Here is a 19783-nt window from a genome sequence, read left to right on the forward strand (position 1 = left end):
TCTCAAATCCAAATCCAAGAAGAATAAATAAATGTAAATTACAAACACTCCAGTTTAGGGATTGTTCATTATTTATAAGAGGGGAGGGGGAGGTGCAAACAGGAGAGGCATTTAAAACAATCTTTTAAGCTCTGAGGGGGGACTTATGTTTTTTGATTTGACTAAAGGTATGGACATTCAACTTTAAATGGTCAAAATGGTCATATTTATTTTAAATACACTCAGAACCCTCAAACTGGCAAGTGAGATTAAAAGGCACGTTTTCTTCAAAAATATCCAAATCACACCATGTATCACAGCAATTAACTTTGAAATATGCTTATGGAAATATAGGGTCATGGTATAAAAGAAATGAAGTCACACCATAGTCACCCCACTTCTCTGATAAAGCACAGTCCCTAAAAACAAATAGTCTTCCTAATAATTGCACTTAAGTACTGTACCTGAGTAAATGTGCTTATATCATTTCTATCACTACACTTTATGAAACCACATAATTTCCTTAAAGTTCACTGAAACATCAGCTAATCATATTATTCAGAGACTGACTAATATTGATTCAATTCACCACTCTAAATGCCAACACTCAACTCATGATCTAAAGATTTTTAAGTTGAAACTGAAACACATGCAGCATTAGGTTACTGATCAAAGATGGTTTCATGTGATTAAATTAGGATGATTTGATTAACGATTTTCTTATTTCCTGCAGCATTTTCTGATTCCGACCCAACAGACTGAACCTGCTTACCCCAATGAGACCAAATACAGCATGTTTATTAAACAATCACACCCGCATACTGCACTGCCATAAGGTGTGGCATCACCTCTGTTGCCACTGTGACTTAATTTCCACAAAGCTACCTGGAAAGAAAAGCTGACTGTCCTTGTGCGATGGAAAAGTACAAGTGGCTTAAGGATAGGTGCTCTCTGCAAACTGTGTCATGCAAAGTTGCAGAGCTCAAGCAAAGCATTACTCGAGGCCTTATGCAGAAGGGAAATTCCTTTAAAATATGTATTGCTTTTACTTTTTTTTAGGAGGCCAAGATTCCAAAGTAACCCAAAACAACATGTCTAACTGTGCTGATCAGCTCATGCGATGGTTAAGTGGGATTCTCAAAGAGGCGATTGTTGAGCTCACTTTGTAGCGCCTGGTGGTTTGCCAGACTCAGCTCTTTTCTTTTTTTTCTTCATAAGACTTGCCCCAGCATGAGAGCTCATTGGACAGAACAGGCTGGCTGACACTCATAATAGACAGGCACAAAGCATGATCTGTCTGAGCCCTTATACAGTACATTTGGGCTTGTGTGTCCAATGCACAAACTTCAAAGTATCCTCCAACAACAACAACAACAAAATGGACCTCTCTAGAACACCCCAGTGGCCAGAAAGACCACTATTGTGTTCACAAGAGATGGGCTAGGCATGCATGATAACCAACACCTGCTCATTTAGCTTTGAATTGTTGATCTAGCACATATTTTGTGTGAATCAACACTGCTGAAATGTCTACCAAGGATTGGTGCCTTTAGCCGCTGCCAGTAGGTCTAGATGGTGTAAAGACGGTACAATAATGAGAAATATGGTGTGATGATACCCACATTAGCTGTGCAGTGTAAAGAGGTGGAAGAGTGAGGCACACCTCAAACTTGAAATAACAGGTCTGTAGTAGAACAAAGAAACATAAATCAGATCACTCTAGATGTTGCATAATATCACATCAGTGAGTTATTTCATATATTAAAGCCTAAATATAACATGATCTTATCAAGGTTTGAATTACACCTAATGCAAGTGTTTATTTTTAGTTTAAATTCCATCTAAAGGTGTAGTTGCCACTGAAGGGAGGATGAATGAAGGCAGTAAGAGCAAACACAGTGGTGGACTTGTCAGACCGGTGTTGCAGTGGGTGTGGACTGATGGCGCATAAGAGGCTGATGGGCTGGCTCAGACTGTGCACTGTGTGGGTCGGCTCACAGGGGGACACAGGTTGGATCTTTCCAGGACAAGCAGACAAGTTTCATGGTTGTGATAACTCTTATAATATAGGTGACACTACTGTGGAGGAGAAGAGGACTTCAGCCCGGTGCGTGGTGATTTGCTTTGGCTGAAATCAGAATGGAGTCAAATGGCACAGCTGTGAAACATGGTGAGTTGGTGACGCACAGATTTACCACACTGGCTGTTTAATTCTACTTTATCCAAGTCGTTTATTCAAGAGCTTGTCTGTTGAAGTGTATCCCATCTAGAGTGGAGTGGAAATATTCAAAATACTTACAATTTGATTTTTTTTGTGAATTATTTTATGGGTTTATGTTAAAGGGCAGCTTTGCTAGTAGTTTTTAAAAGAAAAAAAATGTGCATAACCTCAAAATGTATTTTGTTTTGGGTAGTCTATATTTGTGGTTTTTGTACCCGGATGGATGTCAGATAACTATTCCTAACATGTGATCTACCTGATGTCTGCTGTTGACACAACACCAGGTTGCTTTACAGCAAAGTTTTGTCACCCAAAGATTGGGGGTGGGGGGGTGGGTTTTCTGTTTGTTTATTTGTTTGTTGTTGCCATAACAATATAACAATACACGCAGCAGGAGACACATGCAGGTGTCATTTCTGACCACAGCCAGAATACTTGCAAATGAGCTACACAGATTTTAAAGAATATGGTGTAAGTACAGTACATGCATATCTACCAAGGGGTGGCGCTATTCACAGCTCAGCTTATTCCAGATTTTAGTTTGTTGGGAAACAGATACAGAGTCTGCAGGCCAGTGTTAGAGGAAGCACTCACTTCCTTTTGCTAGTATTAATACCACAATGTAAAATTACTCTGTTAAAAGTAGAAGTCCTGCATTAAAAATGCTTCTTGAGTCAAAGTAGGTAAGAAAAATCAGGAAACTGTAGGCTACTTTAAGTATTAAAAAGTGGTACCACAAAAATCTAAAAGTAAATAAATAAATGAAAAAAAAAATCTAAAAACTCTAAAGTGTTTCTCAGTTGAGCTGCTAAACAATTTTTCTGTCAAATGGCTAAATATCTAATCAATTCATTATTTCAGTTCTACTAGTATGTTGGGTAGATTAAATTATACAAAAAAAAAATTAGGATCTATTCTAATGTTGTTATGCAAAAATCCTACTTTCATTGGTCATTGGTAACTAAATCTGTCAGCTAAAAGTAGTGAAATAAAAAGTAGAACATGTCCTTCAGAGATGTAGTGGAGTAAGAGTACAAAGCAACATAAAAAAAAATCAAGTAAAGTACAAGTATCTCAAATTTGTACTTGAGTACAGTACTTGAGTAAATGTATTTAGTTACATTCCACCACTGGTTAAGTCCATGCCACAAAGAAAAACAAACACGTGCACTGCGCATATAGACAATACATCATGCAGTTAGAAGTCATCATGTAGCCTATAATTTAATTTACTTTTCTTAAATCAAAGAGAAATCATTCCTATAGTGAGATTTCTCATTGCTGCAAGGAACTAAGAACTAACTTCTAAAATCCCTGCATGCATCGTTGGAGCAGAAGTATCCAAAGTCACTGACATTAAGACTTAACACTTTTAAGACTGAATGTGAGGCTAAAATGCTACAGACACCCCCCTTTAACTTTTAAAGTCTCCAGAGTGTGCACAGCTGGACAGTCACCGCTGCAGGGAATATAACTGAGCAGTAGACGAGTTTAGACCCGCCCCATGAGGGGGAACTACGTGGTGCCTGTTGCTCCTCCACAGCGAGCACACATAAAACACCGACTGGATATTTTACGTTTTTACTTTTTAAAATAAAGTTATTCCACAATGTCCTGTTTACATAAACGTCCGAAAAGGACGAAATCCGAGGAGCAGGCTTTCCAGGAGCAGATGAAAAAAGTTGCGCAGGAGAACGGAAAACGTCTAGGTGAGTCCCCCAAAGGTGCAAAAGCGCCTGAGCTTGACGGAGCACAGTGACGCTCTGATTCACGGGCAGGTGCGCGCACACAAATAATGTTTACATTAGCCGGATTTTGGAAGATGTTAATCTTGTCAACAGAAATCACTGGTATGACGCGGAATCTTGCTTTGTCATGTTATGATTGTGTTGATGTGAGCTAACATACAGTATGTGCAGAGCGGTAAAGCGGCTTTATGCAGGCTTCCTCATCGCCTGGGGCAGTGAATTCTTTCTCTCTGCCATGATGACAAATCAGGAGGGCAGTTTGAAATGATATGGCATGCAACCTGTGAGTCTTTCACAGGAAGAAACCTTAAAAAGAGCTAAATGAACAGAGGGGATCTCCCCTGTGCTGTTTTCTTGTCTCACTCAGTTTCCTTTAAAACAATGAAGCTTCATGATGAATTAGTCATTTTCAAAGAGAGGACAGCAGATCATAATAAAACTGTTATAAAGCTCTACAGTGGCAATAATAACTACAGTCACTGAGTTTGGCTGTTATTACTAGAGGGAATTTCAACCATCTGTTCACACACTGTACAATCTGACAAGTTGATTTTACTTAAGAAAATCTAGAAAACTGATTGCCTTTAAAAATGTAAGGAAATATAACAATTAATCTCAGGATAACTTTAAACTTAATTGTTATGCTTACTTGAAATTGAGTTATATGTACTCAATTTTGTGAAGCTCTTGCAACTTAAAAATGACAACTTTAATGAAACCAATCCTCCTAAGTTTAGCAACTTCATAAAACCAAGTTTACTGAGCTACATATCTGTACTCTGCTGGATGCAAACTAGTTAATCATAATTGTATGTTCTTAAATATGTTAAAACAGAACTTGCAGATTTCACAACTTCATTATTCCTTTTTGTTATGATCAAGTTTAGTCAGACTAACTAGGTTTACTGACGTTGCAAGCACTTAGAAAGAGCAAGGTAATTCCACTTGTCATTTTTAAGTGGCAAACATTTAATAAAATTAATTTAAGTATAATTAATAAGTAAACATACAATTAAGATTTGTAGTTATATTTACTTTCCTATTTTCAAGGCAACCATTTTCCAAGATTGTGTTCAAGTAAGATCAACTTGTCAGACAGTGTGCATGATTTAACATAGTCACCTGTTGCACTGTCTTGTTTGTTTTGCTCAATCTCTCCATGCAGCTGTCATAAATAGGTTTTTGGAGCAACTGTCTCCACAGATTTTTTTTCTCACCAGTAAAACTAAAAACAGCCCAACTCTCAGGTTGTGTGAGAAACCTTATCATTACCTGATCCCTCAGAGGCATTTCACCTTTATTCTTGCCCTAGCTTGTCTCAGGGCGCAGCCTTGCATCTGAAACTGATTACTCTGCAGATAAAGGAAAAGGAAGACCCATCTGATTTTGATAAACTCTCCTCAAACACAAACTATGACTCAGGTTTATGCCGTGGGAAGCATTTGTTGCAGTTCTCCTTTCAGTAAAGCTGATGGGTGACTAAAAACGTTTTCTCTACGGTAAATTAGATAACATGAAAAAGGAGGTGAGCAACAAGCAGAAGCTGCCACTACTTGCTGAGGGAGTTAAGCCCCCGATGGAAAGCCTGACATAGCAGAGGCGGTGCTGAAGCGTTTTGCCCAGTCCTCCTCCCTGCATGCAGAGAGGCCACAGGCTCATAAACAGGCTCTGTGAATCTGTGGTAAGATCCAAGGAAAAAAATGTCTGTAATGTTGTGGCTCTGCCCACGACCCTGACAAAATCTCAGCTGAGTTGTAGTGAATCTAATTATCCTCAAACGCCCTTTTGCATACTGAGAAGACATTTGGGAGAACTTTAACACAACTGCACCGTATTACATTTAATGATCATTTTAAGATTGCATGATCTGTGCAAAGTTCAGTCCCACCCATATACAGTGACTAACATTAGTATTACTTCATATCTGCACAGATGGGAAAAAAATAAACTAAGCTTTGTCTTGCCAACATTGTCCTGTGAGCTTTCTGTGACCTCCTACAGATGTTACACACCCTTCCCAGAAAGCTGTAATCAGCAGATTACTTTACCTGAATGATAAGCCTCTGGTATAAAACACTGCACTGTACACTTAGAGGCAAGTACAGACATACGCACAAGTCATGATGGGAACAAAATGACTGTGACATGATTCACAATGAGGTGACAGTGCAAAGATTTCCATTGGTCATTTTAGACAAAAGTTAAAGGAATGATGTAAGAAAATGTGGAAAAATGGTCCACTTTGGAAGCAGGAAATGTCCTAAAACCCCACAAAAATACAATTCTGCTGACTATCATTGGTGTATACTTGGTGTCATAGACAAACTAAATTATATAGGGCCTTGTAGTGTTTTCTTAAAGGGATACACCACTGATTTTACACATAAAGATCCATTTACACAAGGAGTACTAGACTGTGAAAACAGTATAACAGCATTATCTCCTCTGTGGGGTAAAATCTGAAAAAATAACCCCAATGATGTCACAGGGGTTACCTCATCTTGGGCTTGGACACTGAAAATGTATAACATCAAACTTGCTGTTCAGAAATTACGTCAATTTACTGTAATGCAGCCTTCAAAACATGATGTCACAATATCCAAAATATAAGATAATATTTCATCTCATCGTTATTTTTGTGTTCTATGTTTAGATAAGATTCACTTGCCTTGTCGTGATTTATATCTTTAAAAAAAAAAACCTCAAAAAAACAACGACATTTTCCCTCCTTTCCGTGAGTACAATTAGATATGATCAGATGCAGCACACTTCAAAAATAAGACAATCCTAGCAGAGCCTTGGAATAAAAAGACGCTATTTGTTGCATTAAATGCAGATTCAGCTTTTTTAGACATAACCCATTAAAGACAGGATATCCTGACCTTCTCTGCTATGACTTTGACTGTTCTTTTTGTATTCTGTCTCTTGTGAGTCCCCCAACTTCATGGACGTGGGAGAATCCCTTCAAAGAAGTGACAACCTGACAAACAATTTAGAAGTGTATTGGAAACTTACTAACACTAATCTTCCCTTAACAACGTCATAATTTCCCCCCTGTAGAAACACCGTTTGCTGGTGCATGGTACATGAGATTTGTGTTTGACCTCTGCAGGTTTGGAGGGAGATCCAGATCTGCAGTTCCTGCTGGTCGGTGGAGAGCTAGTCAAAATTCGCTCGAGATCCTGGAAGAAGAATCGCTTCTTCAAACTGCAGGAAGACTGCAAGACGTTGTGGCATGAGTCCCACAAAACATTCAGGCGAAACCAGACTTGTAAGTGTCATCTTGACTTCTACTGCATTTTTTTGTGTGTTGTAGCAAAAAGGAATTTTATAAAGCCTGAAATCCTTCAAGTCTCTGTAAGTTATTTTCGCGAGGGCGCTCATCTAGCTGCCTCTTTGAGCTGTACATGTGTGTGCTATTATTCTGTCAACATAGAATTCTCCTTTCATACCTCAACAATAGCTTCTTGCAAACACACCCCTCAAATCCCACTGGTGCTCCAGAATATGTAAGAAGTGTTTGTGAAATGGAAACAGCTCACAGAGATACTGCAGAATGGCTGCAGACAGACTGGAAAACACTAGTGTTTATCTGTGTATGTGTGAGAGAGATTATTTCCTATGATTTCTGGTTCAGTGATTCACAGTCAGGGTGTGAATGTATGTATATGTCCTCAGAGCCTCTGATCTCCCTCCTATCCCGGCAGCGGCTGCTAGCTACCAGACCTGATAACCTCTGCCCCGAGCCTGAGCCTTGAACTAACAGTGAAAAACAGCGCAGTGCTCTTAGATTTCCAATACAGACGCAGTAGATGTGATATGGGGTGATGTCGTGTGAACGTTCATGTGTCACAAGCTGTTTTTTGACATAACCAATCTGGTTTAGAGATGGGCCATGAGTCCGCAGGCATTTCCTTGTTTACGGAAATAAGTTTTATTGTTTTCCTGTGGGCTTTAGCAAGCCATGATTACCAATCAGCTCTAAAGTGCTCTGACTTAAGGTTGCAGAATGTAGGAGGACAGCACGTATCATTTTTAACCACCTTTTGTATGAGGTTCAGCTGCTGCTTTACTGAAGCAGTGTTTTTTTTTCAGTGCTGCATATTTCGATTTAAGGCCTGTAAATCATCCACACTCTGTAACCGGCTGAGAGAAAATCCCTTCTCTGTGAGTCACTGTCATTTACCTGGATAGCATTCACATACACACACACTTACACAAGATTATACTTCTATCTCTGTGAGGACTCTCATTGACATGATGCTTCACCTAGACCCTTACTCAAACCTAAATGTAACTGTAACCTGAACCTTTAGTGAGGACGAGCCAAAATGTCCTCACTTTCCAAAAATGTCTTCACTCTGTTGCTGTACACACACACACACACACTGTCAGGGTCACATAAGGTGATCAACAGAGGCTTTGCATTCCACTGTGAAGAAGACACACATATCATCTGAGACACTTCCATCATTAAACTGTCAATTTGCTCTTTATCACAGACATAAAAGAAATCATCACTAAAAGCTCCCAATGTATTATAGAGAGATTTAACAAAGATCTTTGCACTTGCACAATAATCTCATTGTATGAAGTTTTGTCTGGTATTTGAGCAATGTCGGCCTGACACGGTTGACATGACTTGGAAATTGTGGAGCGATGGGATTCTCTGAAAATGATCCAAATTCACAACCCTAAACTCCTCTACAGTGGCCTGTTTTGCTGGGGATAATGTGCATGCACTGATTGAACAAACATTCTCCTTCTGGTGAGTGATTGCAAGGTATTTTGTTCATCCAGCAGTCAGCTGAGTGTAAAGCACCAAGCCTTGGGTGTGTTTCTCCATGCTGCCCCTTCACTGATGTGTTTTTCTTTCCAAGTAGTCTGACCTTTAATCCGTCCTACCCCTAGACAGTCTCCAGTTCTCACAGGGACAATGGCTGCTCTTCATTAGACCCGGGATGTAAAGGGTGGAACCACGGTGATTGTAACCCTGCTTCAACATATGGCCTCTTAGCTAAGCCTCTGGTCTTTGGTGTTTTGTTACAAGGGCGGTTGTTGCCATTTAGCGTGGTTACATCATGCGTGGCCGTGCATGCTCTTCCGTACATTAAGCTGCCAGACAACAGAGCGGTACCCGAATGTATGGGTGACAACAAGCTGTGTGTGGGTGTCTAATACAACATATTTTTATCCTGTAAATGTCAATCTTAGTTTGTAATGTGTTGCCCATGTGTGAAGCAAGGAGATGAAGTGGGGTCAAATTGCATCAAACATGTTTTTAAGTGCACTTATCAAATCTCCAAGGAATGTGTTTGGGTTGCCAAAGAATATAAGTGCACAGCACACAACAACAAAATGTCCAAGAGGCGATCTCTTAGACGTCTCAGAGGGCTCTTTAACTAAAACTGTTGCTTGGTTCAGTTTTTGGTAAACAAGATTTGGGCGTTGGGTATTTACTAAGAAATAATTATGTTGTACAACTTAATCTCTCTTCATTCCTTCCTTCATTCCTTATCTTATGTTTGAGAAAACTGCACATTTTGCATCAAACTTCTTCAAGATCTTCTCTGGAAAGAGAAATATTTTAATTTCTGCCAGAATATGTAAAGTATGTAGATTATTAAAGCTGCAAAAGTAATGACCTAGTAATGACCAAAACCCAACTATGCATTTCCTCTAAACCTTTCTGAATATTTTTGTGTCTGTCAGCTCTTGGTTTTGGTTTTACGGCTCACAACTTCTGTTTTACTTCACTTTTTATATTTTGTTTTAGTGAAAAAATTGAGTTAACCTACATCACGCTCCCCTGCAGCAAACGGCACACAGACAAAGTTAGCGGCTAGCTGAAATAGTGAATGTAGTGGTGACTTTAGAAGCTAAGACTTCTTAAATAGTTCAACTTCTTTTTGCCATATGCAGAAGAATATTTTCTACCATCCTCCAAACGCTCAGTGTGTGTTGTGTCAGCAGTGTTGTGCCTCGTGAGTGAAGGCCACAAGCTGCCACAAAGAAACAGAAGTCTTCCTGTAGATAAGACGTAAAAGCAGTTTGTGGAGTCTGCGGCCACAAGATAGTGACTCATCACATAAGATTATCAATTTTTACTATAAGGGGCCAACTGTGGCTGCCAGCTAGTTCATGGCTGTGCCCAAATATCACACTCAAAACTATGTATAGTTCTAGTAAAGCCTGTAACAAGTGTCACTGCTGCTGATAACAGAACAGGAAATCAATTGGAAATGCAACTGTTTTCCTCCTCTGATTAAAGGATGAATTATTGGAAAATTCTCACTTCAGCTCTGTTCTTAATGACAACACATCGGTAAAAGAATGTTATGTAATATAAATATATGTGTAATGCAGTCTTCTGTCATTAAAGTATCTTACATTTTGTGGTCGGATAGAGACTTGGCTCCAAATCTTAAGGGGGAATGATTATATTATCTATTTATTTGTGGCATGTTTAATTGTCGTTTAGGCCTCCTCCTGAGTGTGTTTCTAACAAACCACTTCTTCTCTACATCAGTCTCCATCGATGACATTGATTCAGTGCGCAAGGGCCGTCAGTCCGAGGGGCTTAACAAACACACCGACCCCAGTGTCGAAGAGCAGTGCTTCTCCATCATCTTCAAGGGCCGCAAGAAAAATCTTGACCTAATGGCGGCCAGTGGGGTGGAGGCGAAACAATGGGTCAACGGCCTGGATAAGATCATGAACAACTTGCGCAACCTCAGCCGCCAGCAGAAGCGTGAGCAGTATCCTTGACAAAGTCTTGCATACATGTTTTCTCAAAAGTTTCTTTCTGTTAAACTCATGTTTTTGCCATCCCAGATGTGCTGTTTTGCTCTGAATTAGTTCAGATTTAATCCTTACATCTAAATGCCAGTTGGATCATCAACTGCATGCGGAAAGCAGACAAGAACGAGGACAACAAGATGACCCTGAAGGAGTTGAAACACTTCCTGAGACAGATTAACGTCGAAGTTGATGACACTTATGCAGCAGAAATTTTCAACGTGAGTCTCAATGAGCCAAGGCATCCTGCAGATAATTATATTTTCAATAAATATGCAATTGATTTCAAACTTAAAATCTAGTATATCTTGTCGATTAATTGTCCTATTGTGTCTCATTTTGCGTAGAAATGTGACAAGTCCAACTCAGGCTCCCTTGAGGGCTCAGAGATCAAGCACTTCTATGACCTGCTAACGCAGCGGGAGGAGATCGACGTGATTTATGAGAGCTACGCTCAAACAGAGGGTCAGATGAGTGCCAGAGACGTGCTGAACTTCCTGTTGAATGAGCAGAGGGAGCAGGTTACCATGGAGGATGCTGTCAAGCTGATTGAAAAATATGAGGTGGATGAGACAGGTATGAGAAGTCCTTTGGGGTTTTATGTAATACTACACAGTACCGACATACACACGCTCACATTTCACATATCAAAATCACAATGTCCTGCGTCCAACAGCAAAGCAGAAGAAGCACATGACCAAAGATGGTTTCCTGATGTACATGCACCAGGAGGAGGGCTCCATCTTCAACCCGGCCCACAAAGAGGTGTATCAGGACATGCACCAGCCCCTCAACCATTACTACATCTCCTCGTCACACAACACGTACCTGATGGAGGACCAACTCAGAGGACCCAGCAGCACAGAAGCCTACATAAAGTAACTACTCTTACCAGCGTACTGTAGATCATAGTAACTCAAGAAAAGTGGTGATGGATTCCCAAACCCTTTACCCCATTCAGTGGTGCCCTCACCAGAAGGGAAAACAGTCAGTCTCCATTGACTTTGTATTGTTTAAAGGTGTCTCCTTGATTTCCGACTGTTAGCAAACTTTAGAAACATCCTTAAATCATAGAAATGTGACTGGCCCCAGGCCTGCTGTCATTTTGCAGATGTGGCCCCCAAGCAAATTAAGTTGAGCATCCCTGCTGTAGAGGTTGAAGCTGATTACTTTTCATCTGTGGTAGAAAATGAAGTGCTAAAATGATCCTTTCACTTGCTGATAATTAATGTTTTTTAGCTAGCTAGAGGCATTTTATCAGCATTTCAGCCTTGTTTTTGTATTGTGGTGCCAACAGTCTCTCCATTTGTACCAACTGTCGGTGCAGCGTATCAGAAAAGGAGGCTTAACAATGCTCCAAATTTCAGCAAAATTGCAGAACTCAGGGAAACCACAAGGAACATGAACAGATGATCCCACAAAGGAACTGGGCAGGTGTATGTAGTGAAACACTAACACTAATTACCCCTAGCTATTTTAACATTATTTAATCTGACTGCCATTCTAAAAGGTCTGGACACTCCTTGTGTGTGAATTAATAATAACAATACCTCAGGAGAGACTATTTAGCGGACAGAAACCATGACCAAAGAAGTAAAACTAACACTAGATCCCTTTGGTCAACATGTAGATAAACTTCCTGGAAACATTCCTGCTATATTAAAAGGGACACGAGTGAAGGGATCCCATTGGTGTGCAGGTTTTCATGACAGTATTTCTCCCCTGTAGAGCACTGATGAAGAGCTGTCGCTGTGTCGAGTTGGACTGTTGGGACGGGGATAACGGCGAGCCTATTATTTACCATGGCTACACGCTCACATCCAAAGTGCTCTTCAGAGACGTCATCAAAGCCATCAAAGAATACGCCTTCAAGGTGTGCGGCATATTTATGATTGCATTTCATTTCCATCTCTGTTCCTCTTAGACAGTTATGGTGAACTCCACCGTCACTCATTTATTGTTTCCGTTGTTTTTCCAGACGTCAGACTACCCAGTGATCCTGTCTCTGGAGAACCACTGCTCCGTGGACCAACAGAAGCTCATGGCCCATCACATGATCTCCATCCTGGGTGATGCTCTGCTCACAAAGCCTCTCGGCAACACCATGCCCACCAACTTCCCCTCACCTGCGGTATGTTTATCTTAGCTTACTGATTCCTGTTATGCGATGTTCACAGTTTTCAATGAACACCAAAGGAAGGCTGCACCGATGAATTCCAACTATTAAATTAACCCTATGAAACCTGAGCACATTGGCTTGATGTCTTTAAAAAACATGGAAAAAAGGAAAGAGTAGCCTTTAGATGAAATGACCCAGAAATTAGCAAGAAATTGGTAAAACTGCCTAAAAAATTAACAAAACCACCCCCAAATAAACAACAATTACAATACAAAAAAACAAGGAAATGCTAAAAATTCAAATCCTTAAAAATTAAGCATTTTACAGTAATTCTTTAGAAATATTTTTAAATATATGGTTGTGATTATTAAAAATATAGTTCAGTGGACATTTTCCCCAGCTTTTTTAGTAATAATTTTCTAAATCTACTAATTTCTACTAATTTTTACTAAATTCTTGAAATGTGTGGGACAAATTGTTGATTGCCTTTTTCCCCAAATTTTCAAAACCAATTTGCCGAGGGTTCAAAGCTTTAAATAAGTGTGAAAGGTGTCTATATTAGACAATTTTTCCTAATTTTTTAATAATATTTAATAATTACCCGCAGCTCAAGTTGTTTTTTTCATTTCATAAGACTGAAATGCTTCCCATAAATAAACTGATATTTGAAAGAGAAAAAAAAGTGAGAATATGTGCACCTCACACAGACTTCAGAGCAGGCGTACACACCTTTTTAGCTGAGATAACTGCGGGCAATATGATAAGAAGAAGATAAAATATAAGATAAGAGATGGAAAACTATGTTTTAAGGTTGTTAACCATTTACCATATATATATATATATATATGCAGTTTACACTGTGACAATCACAGAATGACATTTATAAAGTTAATCTTAAATTATTTATGAGTGATGATGAGCTCCCTGTTAGTGATCATTTAATTTGATCATATGGAGCATTATGTGAAATAAGTTTGAGCATTAAGAATGAATCATTGATCATCTTTCTGATATTTAATGATAATGATGATTGAGATACTGCGACAATGATTTGCAGAAATGTGATGAGTTCGAGGTACGGACACTACAAATGAGTGCCATGAGTAATGTTGGCTGCTCTGGCACAGTTTGAGAATGTGGCCGATGCAACAGATGGTGAAACTGCACTTTTTTAACTGTATTTCTCACTGACAGGTGTAACGAACGGTAGAGGAGCACACGTGTCACTATGCAAACGTTTGTTTAAGAGCATTTCTATGTCCATATGTGAGGATCTGTGGGTGTGGTGCGCCAATATGATTGATAAAACAGAATCAGGCGTATACACAGCTTTATAAATCTGACGAAAAGGATGTGTATGCATATTTCTGCCTCTGTTTTATCATGAATCTACTGACTTAAAAAGTCTTAAAAGGCATTTAATTCATTAATCTAAAAATAAGACTTTTGTGCATCTGGCCCCTGGTGTCCACTTGCATTTTCTTTCTTTTGCTGTCTTTCTACTGTTTTCCTCACTTTCCCTGTATCTTAATGTATTTACAACACACCATATCTTTGATAACAAACATATGTGACTCCCGGATGTGCTGAAAAAAAAAAGTCCTCAGCAATCGAAGAGAAAAAAAAGTGGAGGGGAAGCATGTCAAATCATCTTTCAGTGACATTTCCAAGCTCGTGTGGGCAGTCCTGTTCAAATGTTGCACCCATGGGACGAATGCCTGTGGCATTGTCAGCCTCAAAAGAAATTATAATTAAGCATTGCTCAACATTTTCCTCTCTGTCATTGGCTGCTCAGAGGGCGTGACCAGCAGTCGGAAGTGACATGTGCTCTTTTTCATTATAAAATAAGAGAATGCTTCCCTGTGTTTAACAGTAATATGCAACATTACGTTTATAAATGTAATTACAACACATACAAAAACGTTTTGTCCGTCTGTACAGGAGCTGAAGGGCAAGTTCCTCATCAAGGGAAAGCGACTGAACAAACTGGATGCTATCTTCAACAATAACGGCACCATAGATGAAGACACAGTGTCTGAGGAGGATGAGGCGGCAGATTGTAAGGAGAACGAACAAAAAACCAAACCAAAGGTGGGTCAAGTACTCATTTGTAATACCTGTTTTAAATATATGAATATTCTTCAACAAAACTGAGCTGCTTTCCTTTCTCCTTGTAGAAATCAAAAATTAAACTTGCCAAAGAGCTTTCAAACTTGGTCATCTACTGCAAGAGTGTCCATTTTAACGGTTTCGAGCATGCCAAAGAAAACCAGGCCTTCTATGAGATGTCGTCCTTCAAGGAGAGTAAAGCTTTCAACCTGGCTGAAACTTCAGGTAAACATTACGTCCATCTGACCAGCCTCACTGATACGTCAAAGCTGATTTGAATTTCTCGTGAGCAGAGTGTTTAAATTGTGTGTAATGTGCTTTCGTAGGTACTGCCTATATCCATCACAACATGGACAAACTCAGTAGGATCTACCCTGTTGGCTCCAGAACCGACTCCTCCAACTACAACCCAGTGCCCATGTGGAACGTTGGCTGCCAGATAGGTGCGCTTTACGTATTACTATAAGCAGAAATCCAGCACTTTTATAATAAGTTTGTATATTATGCACTGTTATATTAAAATGTATCTTATGTATGTTTCAGCCTGGACCCTAATTACCCATGTTGTGTTTCTAAGTGACAAATGTTAACAACAAGTTCTTGAAATTGGACCAGTATTGAATAATACTGCTGCAGGCGGCAGCCATGAAACAGGCTGTTGCATTTGTGCAACATTCATGTACAGACATTAAAAGTGTTTTTGCCACCGACAGGCTCAGATTATTACTCTAAGTGTCTGACAACATTATGGAAAAGATCCCTACAGAGATAGACTTTTTTTTTTAAGAAGGCAATTCTTTTTGTTTAAACAGAAACAGCTCTGAAATTGCAAAACACTGCCAAACACACTAGACTCCATTTAACCCTTAAAACAGGAGCAAATTGGTTGAATTTATTTAAAAAACAAGAGAAGAAGGCAATGAGGAGACAAATGACCCAGAAATTAGCAAGAAACTGGTTGTTCATTGTTTTTTCCCAATATTTTTGAAAGAAATCAAACCCATTTGTTCAGGATTCAAAGGTTCAAATATCTGTGAAAAGTGTCTGACTGCACCAGAAGAAAACTGATGTCAATCCAGGTCTTGAGGGGTTAATTAAATAGTAACTTTAGCGTGTATACTTCCAGTATATTTAACATCTAACTGTGCAAATTAAGGGTTCAGTCAGAGCTGGTGATTGATGGAACAGTGGAAAGACAAACCAAGATGTTTTTTTGTGAGTTTTGTTTTGTTTCTGTTGACTTTGAATGACGTGTGTTTAATGATGATAAAATTACAGTTTATTTAGATGGAGTCTGGTGGCTGTTGCAATTTTGAGGTTGTTATTGGTAAAACAAAAAGGAATTCCTTTTTTAATAAAAGGGTCTGTCAGACACTTGGAATAATAATCTGAGCCTTTCAGTTTCAAATGCAAATACTTTTCGAGGATGGAAGCTGACGGTGCAAACATGTGGTTACATTACAGCCTGTATAACAGCTGCAGCGGCTTCACTCAGTACTCGACCAATTTAAGGAAGTGTTGTCCTTTTCAGTCCCTAAAACACAAAAACATGGGAAGAAAGGCTACAGGTTGAAAAATACTGAAATTCCTCTTAATGGTTACACTAATATCTCTCTATTTGGTCTTTAGTGGCGCTGAACTTCCAGACTCCCTCCAAGGAGATGCACCTAAACCAGGGACGGTTTCTGCCAAACGCTTCTTGCGGCTACATCCTGAAACCTGAATTTCAGAGAGACCTGTCCTCTCAGTTTGATCCCAACACACTTTCCAGAGGGCCCTGGCTGAAGAGAAAGACCTTTAGCGTGATGGTGAGAGTTATTTGCAGTACAACCTGAAAGATACAGTATGTCCTAGTTAGAGTTAAAGAGTGCCCTATAGACTCACATATAAAGTTTCTGATCCCGTATTGTAAAGGACGACCTCACTCTCCAAATGTTTATTTGTACATCAGTCGCTCACTCTGTGTTATTGCTGAATTTTTTGAGAACTCTTTGTTTTTCTTACATGCCTCCACGGTGAACAGAGAATCCAAAAACAGAGAAATCTTGATGAACTGTAGCAAACACGGTCCACGTTTAACAGGAGCAATATTACATCAAAATAACTGCACAACTGCAATCCACTATAATCCAATCCTCATTTATTCTCAAACCTTACTATTAAAAAAAGCCCTCATTTTTTAAAAACTGATATAGCATTTTTTAATGTCTGTTTAAGGTTTTCTTTAATTTTTTAAAGCCATACATAGTGAATGGGCTTCTTTTTGACTGACAGATTCATTATTTTCTTCTCCCTGACATTTGGCCATTGATTGGTGAGCTTGCTTTTTTTTTAGTGAAGTTGTTGAGCAGAGAGTGAAGACTCTGTGACTATAGCTTGTGTTCAGGTATTTATTGTGCCCTTTCTTCAGAGATTTTCTGAAGTTTATATCTTTAATAATTATCTAACCTTTAAAATTAACAATTTCATTTAGTTTTCTTCACAGAAATGAATAAAATGCTGAGATATAGGCCTGATGTATACTTTTATAAAGTTTACCTTCACCATTTAATATCCAGAAGGCCGCTTGACCCCCTGTGAAGTTTTAGTGAACCTTAGTGGGGGATCTTAGTCGGGATCCCCGGGGTTGGGAAACTTATAGGGTTAAATCATAATGCACAGGTTTGAGACATACTGAGCATATTTGGAGAAATAAGACTTGGATTATACTGAACAAATTGTGTGAGAGTTTATAAACTTATGTTTAATGTAATTTTGCTATTGTGTAAACAGTCCCTGAAAAATTTTCTCTGTTTTTGGATTCTTCATTCACAGCGGAGGCATATGTGAAAATATTCAGTGTAACAACTTTTGTGGGTTAAATATTCCTTTAAAAATGTGACTATACTAATAATTTTTAATTCTGTAAACACTTTCTTTTCTAATTTTTGTGTTGTTACATTTTTGTCTTTTTTCTCCTAATACAAAAGGTGATCTCAGCTCAGCAGTTGCCCAAAGTGAACAAGGACAAACACAAATCCATTGTTGACCCTCTGGTGAGAGTGGAGATCTACGGCGTTCCGGCAGACAACGCCAGCAAGGAAACACACTACATTGAAAACAACGGTGAGCACATAAACTCAAAGACTGACACACCCTGAATTGCTCCATATATTAATTTTCAGTCTTCCTCAGAGCAAACGTCACACACCTTGGCAGAAAATCTAAGTATAAAGGCGAGTTGCACAAGTTAAACAATAATCCATCCCTGCAGGGTTCAACCCATCGTGGAATGAGAGCTTCAGGTTTGACGTCCATGTCCCTGAGCTGGCCATGCTGCGGTTTGTGGTGGAGGACTATGACTCAACATCGCAGAATGATCTCATCGGGCACTATTGTCTACCACTCACCAGTGTACAGAACGGTAAGAGAGTTCAACTCAAGATGACACAAGCTCATATGTTAACAAAACTTTTCTCTAAAGGGATGCTGAAATGAAAGCTGACAGGGTGATTGATAAAATATCACATCACACTTTGACAGCGGACTTTACTTCACAACAGCAAGTTAAAACTGATGATGGAAATCAAGCTGTTAAACTATATGAGAGGCAATGAGACAAGAGTTGCTGACAGCATCATGTAAATCATATGACTAAAAAAGATGACAAAGCTGAATCTCACTTCCTTTTTTCCAGGATATCGCCACGTACCGCTGCTCACCAAGAGAGGTGACGTCATCTGCTCAGCAGGACTGTTTGTGCACCTCATGCTTCTGGACGCCCAGTAGGCTCCCGTTTGGAAAACATTCATACCAGCAACAGCATTTTTTTTTTCTTAAATCGGAAACTCTAAGAGTTTGTTCAGTTTAAAAGCTAAATAATTTAACTATTTCAAAAGATTTTTTTAATGGGAAAACAAGTTTGGCATCTGCCAGGCCACATGTGCTGACTTACCATTGTTTGTTTAACACTGTAGGATTTAGGGGGATTTATCGTCAGAAATTCAATATAATATAATATTTTCTTTAGTGTTTGATCACCTTATAAAAAAAATTGTCATGTTTTTGTTAACTTAGAATAAGACATTTATATCTTCATAGGGAGCAGGTCCTCGTCCACAGTGATCGCCATGTTGCACCACCATGTTTCTACAGTAGCCCAGAATGGACAAAGTAAACACTGGCTCTAGAAAGTGTTTACTGGTTTAAATCACAGGGTCTGCAGATAACACAGCTCCCGGTAGATAGCACTAAATCCACCTAAATTTTACACACTGTGTGTTAAAATAAAGTTTGGGTGTGGTAGCAAAAAAAGAGTGAATGAAGTGAGAGGGCAGTGTGGGAAATAATTTAATTGATTGATTGAACTGTATTTGTCATATTGGGGGGAAGTAAGGTCTGAATTCCAGCTTACAATCAGACAGCTGACAAAAAAAAAAGTACAACTGACACTTAACAGTTAAGTGGCGATTTTCTTTCTCCCAATTTTAATGCCATAATGATGTTAGTCAGTGGAGCAACAGTATATCAGTCTGTGTGCATGTATTTAAGGATTCATTTATTTTTTATGTCCTGCAGAGGTGACTGCTCCACCATGTTTGTCAATATTTTCATTTTTTAATAGGCCTAAAACCTCCTTTTTACTGTTGATGTGAAGAGCATATCAAATTAACTTTATCATAGAACATGCTCTAAACATATTGAACCCTGATTCACCTTGTCAAGTATTTCATGTCAAACAAATCTTGTTTTAAATAACATCTGTCATTTATCTGCATTTGCACTAGCTCTCAAATAAAACCGGCAGATTCTCTTATTGAAAGTTTTGTG

At 39.0% G+C, this 19783-nt stretch overlaps 1 protein-coding gene across 2 annotated transcripts; it reads left to right on the top strand.

Annotated features, from left to right (window-relative positions):
• Window positions 1-1973: 1973 nt before the first annotated feature.
• On the top strand, window positions 1974-19775 carry plcd1a (phospholipase C, delta 1a). 2 transcript variants are annotated; one of them, XM_042510038.1, is made up of 15 exons: window positions 1974-2149; window positions 7061-7219; window positions 10478-10706; window positions 10838-10967; window positions 11094-11322; window positions 11423-11624; window positions 12475-12619; window positions 12725-12877; window positions 14807-14956; window positions 15043-15199; window positions 15301-15417; window positions 16604-16782; window positions 17944-18079; window positions 18228-18377; window positions 18651-19775. In XM_042510038.1, exons 1-15 carry the CDS (start codon window positions 2119-2121, stop codon window positions 18740-18742), a joined length of 2259 nt encoding a protein of 752 aa, XP_042365972.1. In that variant the 5' UTR covers window positions 1974-2118; the 3' UTR covers window positions 18743-19775. The 2 variants fall into 2 exon arrangements, with proteins under 2 accessions (XP_042365972.1, XP_042365971.1); XM_042510037.1 differs by lacking the exon at window positions 1974-2149 and adding an exon at window positions 3705-3909.
• Window positions 19776-19783: the final 8 nt, after the last annotated feature.

The sequence above is a fragment of the Plectropomus leopardus genome, chromosome 21 (assembly GCF_008729295.1).
Source record: "Plectropomus leopardus isolate mb chromosome 21, YSFRI_Pleo_2.0, whole genome shotgun sequence".
Lineage (NCBI taxonomy): Eukaryota > Metazoa > Chordata > Actinopteri > Perciformes > Serranidae > Plectropomus > Plectropomus leopardus.